This window comes from Cygnus atratus, chromosome 2, assembly GCF_013377495.2.
Source record: "Cygnus atratus isolate AKBS03 ecotype Queensland, Australia chromosome 2, CAtr_DNAZoo_HiC_assembly, whole genome shotgun sequence".
Taxonomy (NCBI): Eukaryota; Metazoa; Chordata; class Aves; order Anseriformes; family Anatidae; genus Cygnus; species Cygnus atratus.
Window position 1 is genome coordinate 105,940,762 of NC_066363.1, and position 22,240 is coordinate 105,963,001.

Consider the following 22,240-nt stretch of genomic DNA (forward strand, 5'->3'; position numbering starts at 1 on the left):
TCTGCATCTTTATTTTCCTAGTGTGTATAGATTATTTGATAATGTTGTATCACCCCAAACCCAGCAGCATTTCTAAAACCATGAATTTTTTAGACTTCGCAGGCATTAGTCCATACATTTCTTTAACATTTGTGGGAAATAAACACGGAGGAGCTCTCTCATTACCTTTCATTAAATGCCTCTCTGGTTAGCTTCAGCAAGCTAAATGTATAGTACATACATATAAATGTAGGACTATAAATACACACTTATAGAAAATTCTGAGCCTGAGAACATCAAGCAGCATGGGCCTTTTTATGTGGCTTCATCCACTGTATTTAGTTCATTTACTCCTTACATGGTTTGGCTTAGGTATATGTGTACTCCCATCATGCTGTCTCCCTGCCTGGTTTCCTGACAAATCCAGTTTCACAGCCTGGGTGAACAGACCCTGAAAACATAGCACATCTGGAATCAAAACACTAAATGGGGAGAAAACAAGAATATGTTGGTTTTGCAGTGTTTAGCTATGTGTAGTATTTGGTGTTACCTTTGGCAGATATTCTTATTTGAAAGCTCACTGAGTCAATATTAAGTCAAGATTTTGATGAATCTAAAAAAATACCAAATTGTTTCTCACTCTTTCCCATTTTGGGCCAGGCTGATTTCAGATAGCTCTGTCTTGCAGCTTCCTAGCAAACTTTTCAGTAAATTCTAGTGCATTTATATTCTGTAAGAGCTTTTTTACTCCTCAAAACTTTTAGCTGATCTCCACTGGAGGAAGGTATTTTTAGCAGCTGTCTTTGAAAGCTAGGCTTTTAACCAAGCCGAATTCCCTAGAATTTATCTATAAATACAGAACTGTTTGCAGTGCAGTACTGTAGCTGGCTTTTGAAGATAGATTTGCTTTAGTATTACCCACACTTCTTAAAAGATTATTTTAGATAGCTTTTAAATTGCATACGTGGCATTGACAGGTAATATCACTCTATCATGAAGTTTGGTGAGAATAATTTTTTCCCCCTTTTATGATACAAGGCTTTATCCTGTGTGATGCAAGGTGCCCTGACTGGGTGCAGCAAGGTGCTTACGCACATGAATGAGCTAGAATTGAGTATATGAGCCAGCCAGATCCACTGACCTTGACTGGCATTAATCCTATGCAGATGCCCAAATGCTGACATGGGACGTGAATGCTCTGCTGTCGGTCTGTAGCCACAATTAGCGACCAGTAGCACAAATAGAGGAAATCTATCATTGTCCTCAGAAAATGGTAATTTTTTCTCCTTCTTTTACTTCCAGGTCCTACTTAGACATGTATAAGGTGATAATATTTAGTTACCTCTTCTGGTTTGTGCTTACTATAATCTTCATAACGGGAACCACAAGGATCAGCATATTCTGTATGGGCTACTTGGTAGCCTGCTTTTATTTCCTTCTCTTTGGTGGAGATCTGCTGCTGAAACCCATCAGGAGTATTCTGCGTTACTGGGACTGGCTGATTGCGTACAATGTTTTTGTGATCACCATGAAGAACATTCTCTCAGTAAGTAGCTGCTGCATTTCTGCTGCCCTGAGCACTTTTGTGGCTTCATTGGAAGTGTGCACAGTGCACTGAATGGTCATTAGAAGTCCTTTTCAGGACCACAGCCTTTTGCTAGTGCAAAGCAGGCTCCATTTTAAAGCAGAAACTGCAAGTGCATATCCAGAGAATGCTAATGCATATACATTATAGGAAAATGTGAATACTCGTTTCAGTCTGGCTCTGAGAAAGCTCACAAGCAATTTTCAAAGGATCAGATTCTGATTACTTTGCCTTGTTAAGTTGTTCCTTAGAAGTCTTGTGAAAATTTCAGTGGGGTGAGAAATGAGTTAGAAGTGTAAGATCAGTTACACCATCGATAAATAGTGCACATTCAACTAAACCTTTTATTTTAAACTAGAATTTTCAAGCCTAGTACTAGATGGAGTTGCTGTATGACTACAAAATTACAAGCTGCGTTCTGTTTTCCTTTAGAACTATTGTGAGCTTCAGGGGAAAACAGACATTTTATAATAGAATGTTAAACACTTCTGCAAAGTATTAAAGGTTTTCTTACATTAATTAACTGTTTAGGACAGATTCTTGCAGTGGCACTAATAGGTGATTGAGACAAGGCAGTAGTTAAAATTTTATGAAAGATAAATTTAGATTTATTCCTGGCAATTGCCTTTTAGCTTTGAATATTTAAGTGCTGGACTGAAAAGAGCAGACATTTTTCTTTTTACATTTATACAAGTCACTGTACTGAAATAAAATTGATTTATGAGTGGTTTGAATTTGCAAACGTTCTAAATGCTCACATATGTGCTTCATTTTATGCTTGGGAATTCAGTGGGGCCATGTGTGTGTTAAGTTAAGCTTGTCCGTGTATGTTTGCAAGTGTTTAACTCAGTGATTTATAAAAGTTGCTTAGCCGTCACACTGCATCATATGCCAGACATATCACTTTCTCTCCAAAAACACAAGCAAAACCTATATACCTGCTATCTCATGGATAATCAAAAGAACTAATTCTTGCTATGTGATGTGTGTTACTGCTAAAGACACTCTTACATCTAATCTGTTTTACTAATGAGATGTAATTCAGCCAATGGCAGTAACAATATTCTCAAGTAATGTAAGGAGATGCAATACTTTTCTTATCTTTATTTCTGCTACGTCTTGTTATATGAAACTGTTCTTTTACTTTCCAGATAGGAGCATGTGGCTACATTGAGTCATTAGTTAAGAATAGTTGCTGGTTGATTCAGGCATTTAGCCTGGCTTGTACAGTTAAAGGCTACCGTATCCGTAAGTATAGCTTGTTTTTCTTTGTAATTTCCTAAAAATTAAGGATCACCTTCAAAATCTCGTACCATATTTAAAATGTGCCCTCTCTTGACATAATACATAATACTTTGTGGAAATGGCTTACATGAGTTCAGTTAATAGAGCTTAGTCATATATGGACTAGCAAGACAAGGTATTGAAAATATTTCGTAGAAACAAGGGAGGTACACAGAGAACTATTAACACCCCCACTCACATACACACAAACTGTGTTTGCTGTAAATGTACAATTTGGCCATATGGGAGTTTAACACAGTTTCTTGGTAACTGAAGTTCATGTGATAATTGGGTTTATGGTTTTGCCATACAAAGTGAGGTCAGTTACTAGCTCACCACCACTGCACAGAGAGGGCACCTTTTCTTAGTTGTAAACTCCCACTCCTTGTTGTGCAGCAGGTCTTGTGTTCAGCTCCTCAGAACCACTTCAACTCACTGAAATTGCAAGAGGCTAAGCCAGCATAAAAGTTATATTTTTTTTTGCAGGCAATTTTTTATGATTATTCTCAAGTTGGTAGTGATAACAGTGTGGGAGTGGTAGCATGAGTGGATGGAGGCAATAGAAGGGAGGGAGGAAGGAAGTATTGGGAGCAAGACCCTTCACCTCTCAGTGAGCTATACATTTGGCTCCACTTTGTCCTGGCACCCTGTGCTGACAATTTTAAAATACTTTTTTTTTTTTTTGGTGGAATTTAAAACAGAACTACTGTTTCATTTCAGTGAAGCTGCAGCAGAGTTCTGACTTCCTGTTTCAAAAATCCTCGCGTCTGATCCTAATAGATAAGTGGGCAATAGAGGTAAAGGAAATACCAAGAATCAAATTCACAAGTTAAATGGTGCCCAGTGGTTCTTGTATTATCCAAAACTTTTGGAGCAGAATCAGAAACTTAGACATGGCTTTCTGACTCCCCAGGGGATGGGCATAGCACGCTTAGAAACAGTTGGAGCTCAAACTTCCAGGTCTGGTAGGATGGCTTGCTTGATTGTAAAGCCAGCTTTGAGTCAGAGTCTCTCCCTTGAGTCCTCTCCATTCTGTAGGGCAGTATAGGCCATTTAGTTTATGGTCTAGCTCCACAAAACCCAGTTTTAATTTTTGAGTATTCCCAAGAGAACTGTCTTTAGAGAATAAAGAAAGAAGGAAAGGAAGAAATAGCCAACGCCAAAATTTAGAGGCAGGAGGAATGGGATTTCCTCTCTGTCTTTCTCCTCCTGTCCCAAAGGAAGCAGTTTTGTGGTTTCAAGTATTTTTTTCTCTTCTGCAATGGAAAGAAACATCGAGGATTCCTGTGAACTGAGATGTGGAGACGGAAAAGAAAAATATTAGGGGGTAGTAGTCAATTAAAAAATTATTTTGACAAAAATAACACACTTCCTTTTCATGTTGATATTGTTCTTAATAGAAAACAGAGACAAACAGTCATTTTGAAATGAAAAAAAAAAGAAATTTTATTCTAAAATGTGCTGAAATCAAATATTTCAAGTTAACCAAAAATACTTCCTTCCCAAACTTTTTTTTTCCCCAAAAATGCTTATTAGAACAGGTGAATTTGCTTGAAAATTCTTCACTTCTGATGAATTCTCAGTTTTCATGGGATATCACATTGTTGGAAGCTTTCCAATTAGCTGTATAAGAAAATATACTTCAGTTGGAAGTGCATGTCAGTTTTCTCAAGAAAAATGATATTAAAGTTCCTTAATTCAAGTCAATTTAAAGGCTTTATTTAAAGTCATTTTAAAGGCATTATTTAAACGATTAAGCATTGTAAAAGATACTTATTTCAACAGTTCTTCTGCTGTTGGTTTCTTTTTCCAGCAACCAGCAATGTAGATTGTAAACTGCCTAGTGGAGAAGCAGGAATCATCTGGGACAGTATATGTTTTGCTTTCCTGCTGCTGCAAAGAAGAGTCTTCATGAGTTACTACTTCCTTCACGTGGTTGCAGATATAAAAGCTTCTCAGATCCTAGCATCAAGGTAACATAAAGTTTAAAAAAATAAATTAAACAGATTATTACTACTCCTGTTACTACTGTACTTGTTTGTTTATGATACGTATTACCAATGGAGTCCTGTTGGTTAACATTGATTTAAACAATCCATGCTAAAATAATAATTGCAAATCCAACTCTGACACAGCACACACAAGAAAACGAATTAATTGAGAATCTGATAGAAATTAAACCTACCAAACACCATCTGCTGCTCTCATAGCCTTAATTAAAAGCTGGGAAAGTTGATGTGTGTTGCAGCAGTCTCTCAGCATCAGTATGTATGAGAGCAAATGCCAGAGTTTCTAAGCCTTGGAAAAAAGAATACTTTGAGATCAGAGTCTGACACAATGGGCTTTAAGAATTGCATCTCCAAAAAATGTCACATCAGGAAAAATACAGAAAAGTTATGACATCTGGTTCATGAAGACCCCAAGAGTCAATCACTGAACTCCAACCTGGTGTAGCAAGAATTGTTACTCTGAGCCTGTTAGACATTTCCACAAGCATCCACTCACAGCTATCACTAGCACAACCATTCTTTGTTTGTTTAATAAAAGGCAGATCAGGAATGAAATTATTACTGATTTCAGTAAGACTTCTAAGGAATTACTTTGTTTACAATTGGATTAAAAGTATTATGGCGATTTTTACCCCCCCCCCCCAAAAAAAAAAACACAAAACATATGCACATCAATTTCCATCCATGTTTGAGGGCAAATTTGACTTGCATGTCCTTAAAAGCAGTCTTTTTTATCTTTCTCTTATTCCCTCTCCAGGGATTTATTTAAAAAGGAGACATGTTGAGATACCCATACTGACCAAAATTCATTGCTGTGAACAGAGCTACCTAAAGATCTGTGCCTCAGTCCTATATTGCCTCTCTCAGATTTTTGCTTTGGGATTAATTGCAGTGCTAATGCCAAAGACTGTGGGATACTGCCATTTTGTAGCTTTTTGTGTGTGTGTTGTGTGTGTTGTCGAGTTGGACTCAATGATCCTTGTGGGTCCCTTCCAACTCGGATGTTCTATGATTCTATGATTTTATGTTCTCAGTGAATATAACACAAAGTGAAGTCATGAGTGTCAAAATGCCTCCTAAATTGGAAAGTTTCATCCAAAAGGAAAGAGCAGACTAATTTAAATGACAGTGGGCTGGGTTGAAAGAAACGTGTTTGGTTTCTGCTTCCAACTTTGTGTCTTTTGGTGTCACACTGAACCTACCCAGCTTTCAGTTCTCCAGCAGCAAAAGTGGAGACATACTGGCCTATGTCAGAAACTTTGTAAAGATAAATGTATTAATGACCAGGAAGTACTGAGACATTACAGGAAGGAGGGTCATATAAACACAGAGATGTTATTAATTTTTTTAGCTGGCTGCATGCCTTGCTAAAATCCAAGCTTTGAATTTATTTGGACTACGGAGAAGGTCATATTTGGATTCAGACAGTATAGTCTGAGCCTGTCTTTCAGTTGAAGTTAATGTTGGAAATACAAAGTCCTTACCCTAATAAGATTAAATTGTGATTCAAACAATAGTGACGAGGCTCTGGTTTCAGTTTTAAACAGTCTATAAGAATTCAGGGGTGATCGAGCTGCTAAGGAGAACATGTCATCCCTTGTGGTACTTTATCATACTTTCGGACAAAAATGATTGCCAGTCTTGATTGTATTCCTTTGGAGAAAAAAGAAAAAAAAAAAAGTTACTGTGGTTATCTTGCATATTACATGGAAGGACCAAAAATCTCACAGAAAAGGTGGTGAAAAATTATTTAGGAGTAGACTTCTGATGATCTTACTGAATTTCCAACGAAAAAAAAAAAGTATTTGAATCTATTCTACTTCTCTGAGAGAGTCTTTGAGACTTCGAGAGCTCCTGAGTGAATAGTGAAGAATGGCTTAGACACACAGTCTGTATATCCAAATTATTGAGTCAACTGCACATTTCTAATGAAATGGAGTTATAAGTCATTCTTTTGGCACACCAGAAACCTGCTGAAGGATTTGTGCCATCAGATTGAAAGCAAGGTAATGTTCAGAGGATGAAAGTGAAGTTGAAGTGGTCCTGGATAAAGGCAAAAGTCCTGAGGTGGCGTTTGCTCACAGCTTCCTGGGGACTGAAGCAAAGGGGCAAGATGATTACAATGCTGAAATAAGTATAAAGACCAAATCCTGGAATTGTGCAAGAAGTTCTAACTCAGTCTTGAATCCATCCATGTTCTATACTCTTCAGAACTGGAAACTCAAATCTCCCATCAGTGGCTAGAGGAACTTTTACGCTGAGTAGGGATCACAGTGTTTGACCCAGCTCTTGAAATAATTAACTCTAAGCACATCAGTATTCTGTATTCATTGATTATTTCTTCCCAGCCTTGGATTGACTTTGTTTGACTAAATACTATACAGAGGGAACACAGTTCTCTGATTAGCTGGCATACAGGAAACTTGGAAACATTTACACTTTGCTCTCCTTTCCTTTCTTCCGTCCCTGTTGCTGCTGTAGGGGTGCTGAGCTTTTCCAGGCTACGATTGTCAAGGCTGTAAAGGCAAGAATTGAAGAGGAAAAAAAATCAATGGATCAACTGAAAAGACAGTATGTATTTATATATACACACACATACACATTTTGTATACATTTTTCACTGATTCTTGGCATTCATCTAGCATTTTATATTATAGAAACGCTGATTAGGTTTTTGATGTATGTTTTTGCAACTACAGAAATGGTGCTCTATGCACTCAGAGGTCTTAGGTAGTTCAGTATCACACAGTTTTAGAGTCATCTTTTCCAGAAAGACACGTACTGCATAATCTAAACATTCATTTAAAAGCAGAATCACATTTCTAGGACCAAAGATTGCAAGGTTGACATAAAAAATCATTCTGAAATGTATTGATGCATCTACTCCTCAGTGAGCCTGAAATTATAATGGAAACAGATGTTTTATATAAAGAGAGAAGATGTGAACATCACTGCTCATTCGGAAGGCTCTTCTAAATCTTAGAAATCTAATGATGACAAGTTAACAGGATCAGCATTTAAGTGTTCCACACTTGAGTATCATAGCAATGTGACCATATAGTCTTCTCTTTAAGAGATGGTTTATGATATTACATGCTATATTTTGTTTTCTGGTAGAGTCCAGCTCACTTTGTGGTTTTAGTTATCCTATTTTGTTGGTATGAATGCATGCAATGTGAGGAAACATAAAAAACAAGTAATCTTTCTTTCTTTCCTTCTTTTTTTCTTTCTTTCTTTCTTTCTTTCTCTTTCTTTCTCTCTTTCTCTCTTTCTCTCTCTTTCTCTCTTTCTCTCTTTCTCCTCTTTCTCTCTTTCTCTCTCTTTCTTTCTTTCTTTTTCTCTTTTTCTTTCTTTCCTCCTCTCCTCCTCTCCTCTTCTCCTCCTCTCCTTCTTTCTCTCCTCCTCTCCTTCTTTCTCTCCTTCTTTCTTTCTTTCTCTTCCCCCTTCCTCCCCCTTCTTTCCCCTCTCTCTCTCTCTCCCGCTCATCTCTCTTGTCTCTCTCTCTCTCGTCTCTCTCTCGTCTCTCTCTGTCTTTTTCTCTCTGCCTCTTTCTTTCACTTCTAGTCCAGTAGTTGTGTTGAAATCACTTGTAACTGTTTTTTTTTTTTTTTTTTTCCTGTTGCCTGTCAAAATGTGAAAAACTTAAAAGGCTTAAAAGGCTAGATCATGCTAACTGTTTACAGGGTTGCAAGAAGGAGAATTGAAGGTTTTCCTGCATCTGAAATGAAAATTAAACATTAAAGTGAACCAGGTGAAGATATAGCACAAGTAGTGCAGGAACAGCCACTGTCTTGATGGAGTGGCCAGTTTCAGGTTCATGACTGGTCCAGACAGCCTCTTCAGAGCCATTTAACTCTTTATTTTTAAAGGCAAGATTAGTGACAGTATGGAATGGATATTTCCAATAGAAATGTTAGTGTGTGTGTGTATTGATGTGTTTAACAGCTGTTTTTTCAGAGGGGGTCAGAAGGGGTGAAGACCAGACTATAATAAGTTTCTTCCTTTTGATAGAATGGATCGCATCAAGGCCAGGCAGCAAAAATACAAAAAGGGTAAAGAGAGGATGCTAAGCATGACACAGGAGTCCTCAGAGGGGCCTGAGATTCGGAAGGTTTCTGAAGAAGATGATGAAGGTACTGTTAGCTATTGTTGTGCCATAATTGCAGTTGAGCGCTAAAGATCTCATAGATCTGATAGTTGGCCAATTGAGAAATTGTTCTTCAAAACTGTCATCACGGAACAAGGTTGTTTGCTCAGTAACATTTTGGAGCTTGATTCAGGCAAAAAAAGAAAAAAAAAAATCTGGGATTTTGTACTGCGAGAAGACTTAGAAAAAACAGTTTGCCTTGAGATTACTTTTGGCTAACTTCAAGTTGTTGGCAAAGAGCCAAATAGCAACAGAGGTTTGTTTGAACAAACATATTGTTTATAAACCACGGTGTAACAAATAGGTAGAAATCACATGTTTCCAGCAAGGGTTTTCGGATGCTGTGAGGCCTTTTTCAGTCACTGAAATATTTGTATATTTTTTAACGTTATTTAAAATACAGAACGTATAAATGATACCTATTTAATGCCACATTTCCAGCACTGACTTAGGATCAACATTTACTGGGTATAAAATTATGGAGCCTGAAATGTAGGGGGATTTATGAGGAGGGAAAATATTTTCTTCTTGATATTACAGGGAAGTGTGATTGTATGTTAAAAAAAACAAAAAACAAAAAACAAAAAACTTTAAGCTGTTTTAGAGTAGAATGCTCTTCTAACTGTTGCATAAACTGGAGTATTTGTGCTGGGTGGTCATGCTTCTAAATGTTTTTTATATTGATTATATTCAGTAGATCTAACATCTGATATGCTCATGAAATTTAGCTCTGTTGAGAGAAATGAAAAATGATTAATCAGTGTAAGAAACATGTTTCTCATTTTGTAAAATTAATGTTTGGACATATTTTATTTTAGGAGAAGCAGACAAAGAGAAAGCCAAGGGCAAAAAAAAGCTGTGGTGGCGGCCTTGGGTTGATCATGCTTCCAGTAGGTTTTCTCAATCATCTTACAAATATGTGGATTTAACCCTTATATCCTTGACCAGAGTGAAGGCATTCCCATGACCTGTTTGTTTTATGCCTGATTTTATGATTGTGACTTGATAGAAGTTTTGTTTATTTTATCAAGTTATTTCTGCTACTATCTTCAAATAATGAACTTAACCATATTTTGAATTTCTTTTTGTTGGAAGCACAGCTTATGATACTTTGGACATTTTTAGAAAGATATCAAATCAGATAAAAAACATGTTCCAAAAAGAATCTATTTTGACTTCAAAAGTCTCAACTTTCCTCTACTGCAAAGCACAATATATTTAAACATGTGAAGGTAAAAGTTTGCCAATGTATTCTAAGATTAGTCATAATTTCTTTTTCGTATACACACATCATATATCTTTTTTACGGTTCATCAGTCAGTCTACCGACAGCTATAGAAATATGAGTACCACAGTAAAGCAGCTAGACTGTTCCCAGGGCTAGGCTGCACAGTGCACAGCTGAATATCACACTTTAACGTGCTGTTGATGCCAGTTGTTTTGTTACTTCTATATTTTCTCTTTGTCTAAGAGTAAAAATATGTTCAGCCTTGTTCACGAGAAATTAATAGTGAGTGCTCCTCATATCATTGTTGCATAATGACATTCTAATTTGTTTCTATCCTCGTCCAGCCAGTCCAGGTATACAATAGAGTTCTTCCCTACATTAAGGATTGGGTGAAACAGAATAAAACTGAGTAGACTGCAGATTCAAATCTGATGTCCTTCTGTGGGATCTTTATTTATGGAAAACAGACATATTTAACTATTTAATAACTTACTTATGAAGATTTTAAAAATATTCAAGTGTATAGCACTGACCAGAGTTAAATATGAATATCTGTATTGTGCCTGGTCATTTAGTTTAACAAGAGGTACTCCCAGTAATAATTTTACATATCTACATTCTCCTTCATTTATGTATGTGTATTTGTTTATAACTCCAGCATATATATTTGCCAATAGCGTTTTAACAGAATGTCGAATGCTTATTTCTATCAAGTCACAAGTAAACTGTCTCTATTTTTATTTTTCTAAAGGGCACACTGCCACTTTAGAGAGACCTATCCCTTTTCAAAAGTCTTGTGAAAACAAACTTATTGTCCTGTAGTTTCACTGACAACAGTAATGACAAAACAGATCAAAACTGTAATTTGTGAGTTTTTACTGTCGAATTTCAAGCTACAGTGATTTTGAAGGAATGGGATATGGTCTCCTGTTTATTCACCACTGGTTTTGTAGTGAGAAGAACTGCTCAAAGAGGGACATTGACTTTGGCTTTTACTTATTTCACCCTCATTATTTGATGTTCTCAGGTGGCAACTTAAGTTTTGGTATTTAAACAGTGAGCATTCTTGAAATTATGTACTGCAATAATGCAAAACCTTGTGGAAAACATCATAGACCCTGATCCTGCATACAGTGATTGCCTGCCATGTGGCTTACTTTCCCCAGTCAGTGAAACTTGGCACTTACAGTAGGTGTTCGCAGGCTTACAAACTGGAGATAGGGTGATATTCCCCATCTATCATTCCCCATCTATCCTTTTGAAACATTGAGCTGTAACCCTGCAGCATGTGGCTGTTCTTCTCGGTAAATGGGGTTGTGGCTGTGGCTATATATATACTGTTAAGGTTGTTGAAGCTGAAAGTTTTATCCCAGTTCTGATGTTTAATTTAGATTGTCATTGTTATTCTTATACCACTTGTTTTTATTTATTCTACAGAAAGATACCTCATTTTATATCCATAGGAATTAAAACTCAGTTATGAATTTGGGTCTGAATAGAAAAAGTGAAAACATCTGTGAGGGTTTCCTCATTGACACTCATACTCTCCCTTTCAGGGAGGTATGGTTCCTTTGTGCTTGTGGATTAAATATGGAGCCCCACAAAGATCAGCAGGAGTTAGGGCCACATGCTTAGAGGTCCCCAGCTTCTCCTGGATCACAGAGTTGTGTCTGATGCAGTGGGAAAGATGGAGTTTGCAGCTGTCCTGGGGAGCTCTTTCCATCTGGGTGCAAGCAGGTGCTGATGTTATGCTGGCTTCTGCTGCAAGACTGCCCTTCTGTCTCCTCCCTCTCATCCCACATGGAAAGCCTGCAAGTCCCTTTTCTCAGTAGGAGAAAGTCTCATTTTGCATCAGGAAGGGTGGGGGAGAGAAGAGTGTGGCTGAGTCCAGTCTAGCCATGAATTATTTAACTAGTAACATTTGGTCTATTTAATAGTCCCTGTAGGTGACTAACACACTTCTTACTCCATTTTGATGTGTGCAAGAATGCATTATTGCTATTCAATCATACCTCCCTCTTTATTTGTAAAAGGGATGTAATTGCTACATTATGGTGTCCCCTTAGATATATTTTAACGTAAAAATTTTGGAGAGAGATCATTTTTGAGTTGTTTTCTGCCAGCTCAGGCCTTCCAAGTCTGACTGGGTGCTGTTCTGAGACGGTAAGGAGCTGCACCATGGTGTAGTTTCCTCTAGATGCCAGACTTTATCCTGCTGATCTTTTGTGTGGACAATTTCCTTTGCTGCTTATGAGGCACTTTTTAATGAAACAGAACTGCAGACTACTGGCTCTTAAAATACATTTATCTCTTCATTGCATTTTAAATGGGCTTTCTTAGAAGGCCCTCTACCAAACAATTAATTTGCTTGACCCAAGAAATTTCCAGACTTTCTTTTAACCTCCATTCAACGACTAGAACTGCTGAAGTGGACTCTATCCCTCTGCAGGGCTTTCAATGATGTTACAAAGTCATAACTAGGCACATGATTTTCTCTGTGAGGGAATTTTAGATGCTGAAGTTATGACCTAATGGAGTTCTGGCAAATTTCATGGTGTGCTTACCCTGAGGTTTCTACTCTAGTTATGTGTGACCACCTATGTACAGAGGATCTGTGTAAAATTCAAGGTATGATTGAATAGAATTAAAGCTATTGTTAGTTTTCCAGAAATGTATAATGAGGGTTAAATACACTTTTCTATATAAATATGTGTATCCAGATTGGGTAACATTTCATCTAAGTAACTCTTCTTTTAAAAATTTCAGCTTAAATGCAGAAATTATTTACCAGTCTTCAGTGCTGAATGTAATGCTGTGATTTTGATTTTTCTCTTGCTCATTATCTTATTTTTTCTTTCTTTTGTTTCCCTTGTTTATTCATATAGGCCTTTTACCATCTGAGAAATAAAAACTTTGCTTCTGTTCAAGGATATAAGGCCTAGCTTATTCACTGTGCATCTTTATTGTATCAAGGTTTCAGATTGTTTCTGAATCCATGGGCAAAAAATTGAAACTCATTTCTGATCACATTAATAGAATCCAAGTGATGTGTTTTAAACAAACCAAGGTTTTCCATTACCTCATCAAAACTTAAAAGTTTGAAGAAAGCATTAACTTATACCATCTCATCCATAGTTTGAAGGATGCCTGAGCATTTTAAAGAGCAGTTCTGTATTTTTTGTCCAGTGGTACTGTTTGTGTAAATTCATTTATTTACCTGCTGGGCTCTTTTAACTCCCTCAGATAACCATTACTTCTCAATTCATTTAAACTAAATTACCATTTTTTTTCTAAAACTTTTAACCTAGTAACCTGATGTACTTCAAGCTTTTTCATTACATTTTCTTCTCATGGTGATGTTTCCTTAGTTCTTGTACAGTTCTCATTCATGCCCAAAAGTATCACAGACTGACATCAGATAAGTTGCCTGAGACCTATTCATCTCTTGCTTCTTCTCTGTTTTCACCTCTCCTGATTATGAACATATAAATCACTGTCTGGCTGTTTAGAGATTTTGAGGCAGTTCAGAATAGAGCTTTTCAAAAAAAAATAAGAAAAAATTTTGTTTCACTTAGTGGTCAGAAGTGGAAATTATTATTTGTTTGAGACGGATAGTGAAGAGGAAGAGGAAGAGGAGAAAAAAGAAGAGGAAGAGCCTCGAAAAAAGTCTGCATTTCAGGTACTTTGTAGTAATTTGCTTTGTGATTGACAGCTGAAAAAAAAATAGGCTTCTCTTAACACAGGCTTATATGTTAAAGCAACTAGTACATCTAAAGTACATCGGAAAAGTATTGGAAATGAAATTTCTTGCCAATTTAAAATGCAATTTTGCCTGTTTTAAGCGTTGCCAAATTTCTACAAGAACTATACTGAAATCATATCTTCATTCACTTATGCCTGAGGAAAACAAAAATCAAAAAGCTTCAGAATCTGAGCTTTACTTTTCTCCATTGCAATATAGACAAGTGAGGAAGCTGTCTTGCCTCTGGCAGTCTTGTAGAATGCTTCAATGGTTTTCTGGTTTTCAGTAGGTGTTATCATTCTGGGAAGAAATTATCCCAAGAATAAGCAACTTTTCATGGAAAAGAAACCATACTTCCATACTTTAAAAAAAGTTTTTTTTTTTTTTTTTTTTTTTTAAATCATCATCACTTTATCTCCTTTCTTTTAAAGGATTATGTTAATTAATATGTTGGCATTTTAAGTGATGGACTGTGTTGAAGTAAGAGGATACTGTAATGTTAAAAAGGCAGCTGAAGTTTCCTAACTGGTTTCCTATATGTAGATTGCTTGATGTTAGGTAGTACCAAGTATGGGATATACTGGCTTAAATTAAGGACTTGGGTGAACAAGTTAGTGAAACACTAATGCATGTAGGATTGCTTTAATCTTTATAAAATTTAAGTTTTAGTTGTCGAAGAATTTTCAGAAATACTGCAGAATGTTTTTAGGTCCTCAACTCTAAAATCTTAAGCAAACAGGTAAATTTTTGCAGATGACTCTTCCCAACCATGAAAGCTCACATTGCTCCATAAACAATATATTACTGAAAGCCCAGCCCAAGCAAGAGTAAATAACTGCCTCCATGCTGCTCTATTCCTTATGTCAGTAGCTTTCAAGCAAAGCTTCCCAGGCCATATTACTGAATTACAAGAATAATTGTTTTTGTTTAATTAATTGATTTGATGTGCCTTTATTTTATATACTGAAATTACATTAGTAATTAATTAAATTTACTAAACTGCCTGAGTGGTTGTAATGTGGAAAGATTTTTTCCTGACCTAAAAAAAGGCAAAACCAAATCTGGATGAAGTATGATGTAAGGTTTATTTTCTACCATTTACACTTTTTTTTTGAATATATGGCATTAACTCACCTTGATCCATAGAAGTGGCTCATAAATTTCTAGCTTATCTTTCTTTTCATGCAGCTGTAGAAAAGAGTTCGCATTCTTGTTTCTGCTGTTTTTAAGAAAAAATGTTGACAACATTTTGTTAAGATGTGTTGATGCCAAGCACTGAGATTTTAACGTGTTCTAAATTGAGGTCTGAAGTTAATACAATTCTTTCTCTTAATGTGGTTGGTTACGCATTTGCTTTTTGTTGCTGTTCTGCTGCTGTTGTTGTTGTTGTTGTTGTCTTATTTTTTAAACACAGTACAGAAACCATTAATCTGAGATTGGAAGGTCTGGTGTTTATTTCAGAACTCCAGCTAGATATTCTGTATAAGTGACCAGTTCTTCAATATGTGCTACATGAAGATGTTGGGTAGCTTCATGTAGGAGAGTAATTGTCTGGAACAGGAAATTACATTTGTTGATGAAAAGGTTGTTCGTCATTAGGTCACCGTGCTTCATATGCCTTCCATCACATGTGCATGTGGTCTTAATAAAAATACTAGAAAAGCGAACTTGTTTTGTGGCAGAACCTGCTAAAGAATTATTTTTTTAATTATTTTTTTTAGTGTAAATTGTCTGCAATAGTCACCTCAAGGGTTAACTTAAAGATTTTTTTTGTTAGATAATGCAGGCACTTAAAATGATCTCACTGAAATTTTATTGTGAACATCACACATGATCTTTTTTCCACATTGGAGCCAATAAATGTAAACTCAATAATCTAGATATAATCATGCAGTAGATACTTTCTATTAATATTTTCTTGTTTTCTACTAATTGCTCTTGCTTTGTCCTTCTTTATAGAGAGCTATTGGAAAATTTGCTTCAGCCATTTTAGCCTTGCCAAAGTCTATCATTAAACTACCCAAAACTATTCTTCAATATTTAATCAAAGCAGCAAAGGTACTTGACATTTTGTGAGTGCTCAGTATGTGACCCATCCCATAGATCCTGGTGTAACATATACCTCTGTCCTTGTCTGCATTTTTCCTCTTATATGAATCATATGAAAACTAACAACAGCCAAAGCTTCATTCCTAGTAAATGTAATACATTTCTTACTTTTGGAGTGGTCAAGCCACAAGAAAAGCACTCTGTCTTGCCTTAAGTGCAACCCTAGAGAGAAAATGCAGACACAAATTCTTGATTTCTTCTGTTACTGCTGTGCAAGATGGTCACATCGACTTGCATGCATCTTATGGGCAATGTGGTAATTGATCTCAGAAAGCTGGTAAAATATTTTTAGAAGACACATTCTGTTGCAACAACCCCCCTCGCCCCCTTTTTTTATCTCACTATTTTTCTGGTCTTCACCATCATAATAGTTGTACATCTTCAACATTTTCTCATCTTCCTTGGATATGTGTAGCATTTCCTACCTTTGCCCAGTGGTAAAAATTGGAAGTAATATACATATATGTACCCAGTTAGCTCTTAAAATATCCACTGCTTAACATAAGTAGTTGTAATACATTTATTAATGTATTTTCTTCAATCTAATCCACTGCTTTCTTCCAAGTATGCCTTTTATCTCTGAATTCTTTATTCACACTATGGCTGTGGCTAGCATACAGCTTCTAAGCTAATTTTTCAATAGTAGATATTTGCAGTTTCTAACTTTCAGTAAGTAATGTGTTGCTGTTTTGCTTAAGTGTCACTATTCCTTCAAATTACCTTCACTGGCAAGTGCCTATTACAAAGGAAAGAGAAAACATCACCTCTGATCCTACATAGTTTTTCACGTGATGCTTGTTTTGGACATCATACATATAAAAATAAATGTACAGACCTTGAGAGATTTGAAGAGAACATTCTAATGAACAGTACCAAAATAATTTTCTCTCCATTACTGTATACATGAACAAAACAGTACAAAGGTTTTTTTCCTTTTTAAATCCAGTAAGAGTCATATTGACATTTTTTTTTTAAATTGCTCTTAATGTTCCAAAGCAATTTGTGTATGCAAATTTTAAGAATATAAATAAACCAAATAGTAATTTACTGTTGTGTCCTGCAAGGGGCAGCTCCAGCTTCACTGAGATATGCATGTGCTTCTGTCTTTACGTGCATGTTTGTCTTGTGAATTAATAGAGCTAGTTTATCACTGTGCTTTATTTTCAGACTTACGCATGTATCTCTGGGTTTCCCTGTGTCTGTTACCAGTCTGTGTTGGTTAGAAATAGAAAAAAAGTGTAGTGCCAATCAAAGATGATTTTCACTTTTGAATGAAAACCATAAAAGGAACCAAAAAAAAAATTCCAAAATAGCTGTGGAGAAGAGTTAGTCTGTGTTATTCACATTTTGTTTCAAATGGGAAAAATGGATATAAAAGTGTTACTGCTTTTTTCTCTAGCCTTACCTCACAGCTTGAGCAGAGCCATTCAATAAGTTACTTCTTGGTAACTTCTTTTAACTTTTTTTTTTTTTTTTCACTGTTATAGCATTTATAAATATTTTGTACCAATTTCATGCTTAATGTAGTCATGCAAGTCAACAGACTGTTGATCTGAGTGAGTACTGTGAGCAGGATTTGGCCTCATTAAATCCCCTTGATACATGTATCATTGCCCCTGTTTTACAACTGGATAAATAGTAGCAGAAGGGTTCATAAGTGACTTACCTGAAGCACCACAGAGAGCCATTGTAAAAATTAGGATGAAATTTGAGGAATTCCTGAGTGCTGGGTTTGAGACTGTGCACAAATAGTAAATCCACCCATGTTCCAATGTGAAAAGAAAAAAATCATCTAGAGTATAAAAAATGTACAAACACAAATACCTTTACTAAACACTACCACAGTTTTGATGCTTTAGTTAGTAGATCGCAAAACTTTCTCTTAAAATTTCTGTTACTCTTCATCTTGTCTGTACAAGATGTACACATACATAATTGAATGGAAAGACTCAGGTGAAGTAGCCCATATATACAACAGGGTATTAATTCCCAAAGTTCAGAGCATGAATTTTTGTGGGTTCTAATGAAACTTGGTTCACCCACAAGTGTTTTTGCATTTGGTTTTATGCTAGCAAAAATAGCACATGAAAACTCAGAAGATCTGCAGGGGAGGTGTTTGATTTGGGATTCAAAATATTTACTTATCCCTGCAGATCTGAATGCATTTGCTCAAAGTATATAGGCCTGCTTATGGCTTATTCTGTGGCTTACTCTCAAAACATGAAGAACCTTGAAATAAATGAGTTTGTTCCTTCCAGTTTGTTTATCAGGCCTGGATCACTGATCCTAAAACTGCATTACGACAGAGGCGCAAAGAGAAGAAAAGTTTTCAGAAAGAGGAGAAGCGAAGACGAAAAGGATCTGGGGATGGTATGTATGCTTCTGTATTTTGAAAAATTAACATGACAAGGCTGGTCAAGCTGCGTCCGCTCATTCTACGCAATATGCATTAGGTGAGATAAAGCAGAAGAGTAGATACATGTGATTTCCATGGAGTTGCAAGACACATGCCCGGAACTTTTGCCACGTAGGAAGACTCAACACATGGTTGAAACCATCAGCTGTATCAAAACATTTGTGAGAGTAAAGCACTTGCAAAAGAAAGCCAAAACTCCATAAAGGCATAGCCCTGTAAACCAATATTCTAGCAGTTATTGGCATTTCACCAGAATAAAGGAGCATAAATGTCAGGTGTTTGGCCAGCATCAGAGAGAGCAAGGACATTTGCCTTTCACTCCCTCACCTCATAAACACATTTATCTCATTCTCTAGATTTTTCTGGGGTTGCTCAAAGTCTCTTATCTTGATGATAAATTCATGTGTATTCCTGGGGAAAGTTTTGAATGTAACAGACTTAACATTTCCTTTTGAAGGAGTCTTTCATGAGGAAGTTCCTGAAATGCTGTAGTTGAAATAGACCTGTAAGAAAAATTCAATGAAATGAAATAGCCACATACTATTTCTTTTTGACACATTTCCTATATTGTTCCCTAAAGAAGGTTGAGTTGGCATGTGTGTAAGAATACCAAGAAGTTGTTTTTTTTCAGTTTCAATGCAGTGCTCAGTACTGCAGTACTGCACTCAGTACTAAGTACCTAGGGTATCTACCAAGTATCTAGTATCTACTCTTAAATGCACAGTGAATTCAGCAGGTATCAAAAGGAAAACATGCAGTCGTTACTAGTTTTTGACTGGCACTGTAAAATCATTCATATCTCTGGGAAAAAAAAAAGTTTTAAAAGTAGTTCATCTCTTCATTTTTTGCTTCCTTTAAACAAGAAAAGAAAATAATAATTCAGAATTTTAGAGATGGGAAAGAAGAGGGCCCATTCAGGCTGAATCAGTTGGACTTTCCCTCCATCCATCATCTCCACCTGTCAAAAATAGGGAGCTTTATAATTTGACAACTGCCAATGAAGCTGTAGCTGCAGTTTTGGGATACTAGATAGAAGGAGACTAATCTGTCCTTCAGTTCTGCCTGTGACTCTCTGCGTCCCTGATCTGCTATAGGCCAAAAGAAAAGCACATGGTAGTCTCAAACCAGTTCTGCTGCTTCATTTCAGCCTGAAAGTCCCACTCAATTCGTTTGGGCTTAATGGGTCAGGGTCAGGAGGAAATCAGAGCAATGTTCAGGTCACCTCCTGAAGAAGCTGAAGAAATGAGCTTGAGTGTGTTACTGGAAGGAGAGGCTTTTGCAGCTGGGCAGCTGGAAAAACTGCAACTCTGAATTGCATGGCTTTACTCTGAATTGCATGGGTTTACTATAGCAAATGTTCTTGCTCAGCAGACGACATAGTAAGAAAATGCCATTGGAAATTACAAGAGAGGGGTGATCATCCAAAAACACCTTCGCTGACAGGGTAGTCTCCTCACTTCAGTACTTTAAGAATGGAAATCTGCTTTCTCTTAAACCAGTAGGTGAGAAACCAGTCACTTCTGCTTAGTAACAGTAGCATTTTCTAGCTTGAATGGGATTTGAATCAGCACTTCTGTAGGCTTAACGTTCATTGTTTCACTCATTGCTTTCAACAGGTGGTACTGATGCAGACTATGAAGACAGTGAAGAGGAACATGTCAAGAAGAAATCTGATGGACCAGGTATATTTCTCTGCTGTTACAGTGTAGTTGTGACAGGTGGGGTAAGCAGCATATCACGAAAATATCAGTGCAGAGATCCAGGCAAGCATAAAGCTAGCAAAATCCACTATGAACTGTGTAGTGAGCACTATCTAATAACTTTCAGATTTCTATTGCCAGATTTACAAGTCCTGAGCACAGCAGCTTCCACTCCTGGAATGTAAGCTACTGCACTTATCTCCCCTACACTTTAATAAATGCACCTTCAGGCTCAGACTTGATCACTTGTTGTATACTTTAATTATAAAACATCTTATGCCTAAGCTTAGCTTCCAGTCCTGATTCCATTTAGATGTGTCTTGTCATCTCCATTGATTTTGATGGTCTGATATTTTATTATTAGCGTGAAGACCTTGCTGTTTTTCAATGTGTTTTAGCTATGTTAAGATACTGCTTCTGTCCAGTGCTTAGCTGTTTAGAGAGGTACAAATAGCTGCTCTAAAAGAATGGGATTTTCCCAGTTTTACCCTTTCTCACTCGTAGTCAGATCTGAGGATGCTCTGCACAGCAGAAGAAATGGCAGCAGCTTACAGGATCTTGCCCATATTGAAAGTCTTCCTACAAAGAAGTGTAATGAATCATAACTCTAAGCTTGGGTCTTTTTTTCCTAACTGGAGTAAAAGAAGAAATTACACTCTTCTCTCCTTTGTCTTCAAAAGCTATTTTTATTCTCTGTTTGGAATTGCTTCCCACAATCCCAGTTAGAATTGTACCTTTGCGTGAGCCACAGGGTGGAAGAGGTTACAAGAATATGAAATATTTATTTCTCATATAATATTCTGGTGGTGTTTTGTGAGCTTTTTTATTTGCTACTTTCTTGTGGTACAGTCACCTGTGTTAAACATGAAACTGAATCACTCAAACACATCTCAATGGAAATAAAGTTGGTTCTAGACAGGAGTTAGAGAAAGGAAATGAGGTTAATAATTGATTAATATTGGAAGTAGTCAATTTAAGGTGCTTTAACAAGTCCTAAGTAATATGTATTAAAGAAGATAATTGAAAAAAAAAAAAAAGAGTAATTGTTATGAAGCATTAGTGTCATTATTAACCTTGGATCAAATCTTTTCTCATGCTCTCAGGCAGAGAGAAGCTATCTCTGCGTTTGACCCTTGAAGTTACAGTAATAATCTCTGCAAAAAATAAATATTTGTTTCCCTTTTTGAAGTTATTTAGATGTGATCGATCCCCAAAAGATTATTTTTAAAAAGTTTTAGAGAACAGCAAAGCAGTCAGAACAGCTACAGCATCATTAAAAATGTACACTAAATCACCTCCATCCCAGAGAGAAAAACGACCTTCCAGATCAGACTGGAAGTGCTTGGCAAAGCACTGTGATGAGACTGTGGCATACCAGTGGTGGTCAGTAATAGAGATAATTTTATCCTGAGAGCTGCAATCGTCCTGAAGTCAGTAGCAGAAATGATATACTAGAGAGCAAGAGTGTGGGTTAAAAAAGGCCATTTATATGTTGTATATTTCTGTTTATGAATGCTACATCTTATTGAATTTATTTATAATATTACATCTGGAATTCAAAGGAAATTAATGCTTCTAGAAGCATAAACTGCTTTATCTTTAATTTCCAATGAAAAGATTTTTTTAGATTCAAGATATATATGCTAGTGTGAATACAATTTGAGTAAATAACTCATAAAATCTTCCCAATTCTAAATGATATAAAAAAAGCCTGGAAAAAAAAAAAAAAGTAAAATGTTATTGAAATAATGGTATGGCCAAATGAAGGCCATAAAAGCTCCTGTATTCAGAGATACTGGACTTGTTACATGACATTACTCAGGTAAATGGTACATACCACCATTTCAGCCTCCACTCTACAGGAATGTACCACTATTGTTTTTTTCCCTTAATTTCTCTCCACAAATATGTGCATAAAACCATGCCTGCACACCCAGAGACACATGCGTGTTCTTCTATAAGATAATCTTCTTTAAGATATCTTTTGCTTTATTAGTTTCACCTTTGCATGCTTTGTAAGGAGTGCACTCCACAAAGTTTT

General features: G+C 36.4%; 1 protein-coding gene across 1 annotated transcript in view; it reads left to right on the forward strand.

Annotated features, from left to right (window-relative positions):
* Positions 1 to 22,240, forward strand: part of PIEZO2 (piezo type mechanosensitive ion channel component 2) — a 334,423-nt gene that overhangs the window by 278,119 nt on the left and 34,064 nt on the right. The window contains exons 28-37 of the mRNA XM_050708773.1: positions 1,282 to 1,525; positions 2,716 to 2,812; positions 4,662 to 4,821; positions 7,339 to 7,428; positions 8,869 to 8,990; positions 9,823 to 9,894; positions 13,808 to 13,911; positions 15,934 to 16,032; positions 18,342 to 18,453; positions 20,116 to 20,181. Coding sequence (XP_050564730.1) covers positions 1,282 to 1,525; positions 2,716 to 2,812; positions 4,662 to 4,821; positions 7,339 to 7,428; positions 8,869 to 8,990; positions 9,823 to 9,894; positions 13,808 to 13,911; positions 15,934 to 16,032; positions 18,342 to 18,453; positions 20,116 to 20,181 — 1,166 coding nt within the window. The remainder of the gene's footprint in view (positions 1 to 1,281; positions 1,526 to 2,715; positions 2,813 to 4,661; positions 4,822 to 7,338; positions 7,429 to 8,868; positions 8,991 to 9,822; positions 9,895 to 13,807; positions 13,912 to 15,933; positions 16,033 to 18,341; positions 18,454 to 20,115; positions 20,182 to 22,240) is intronic.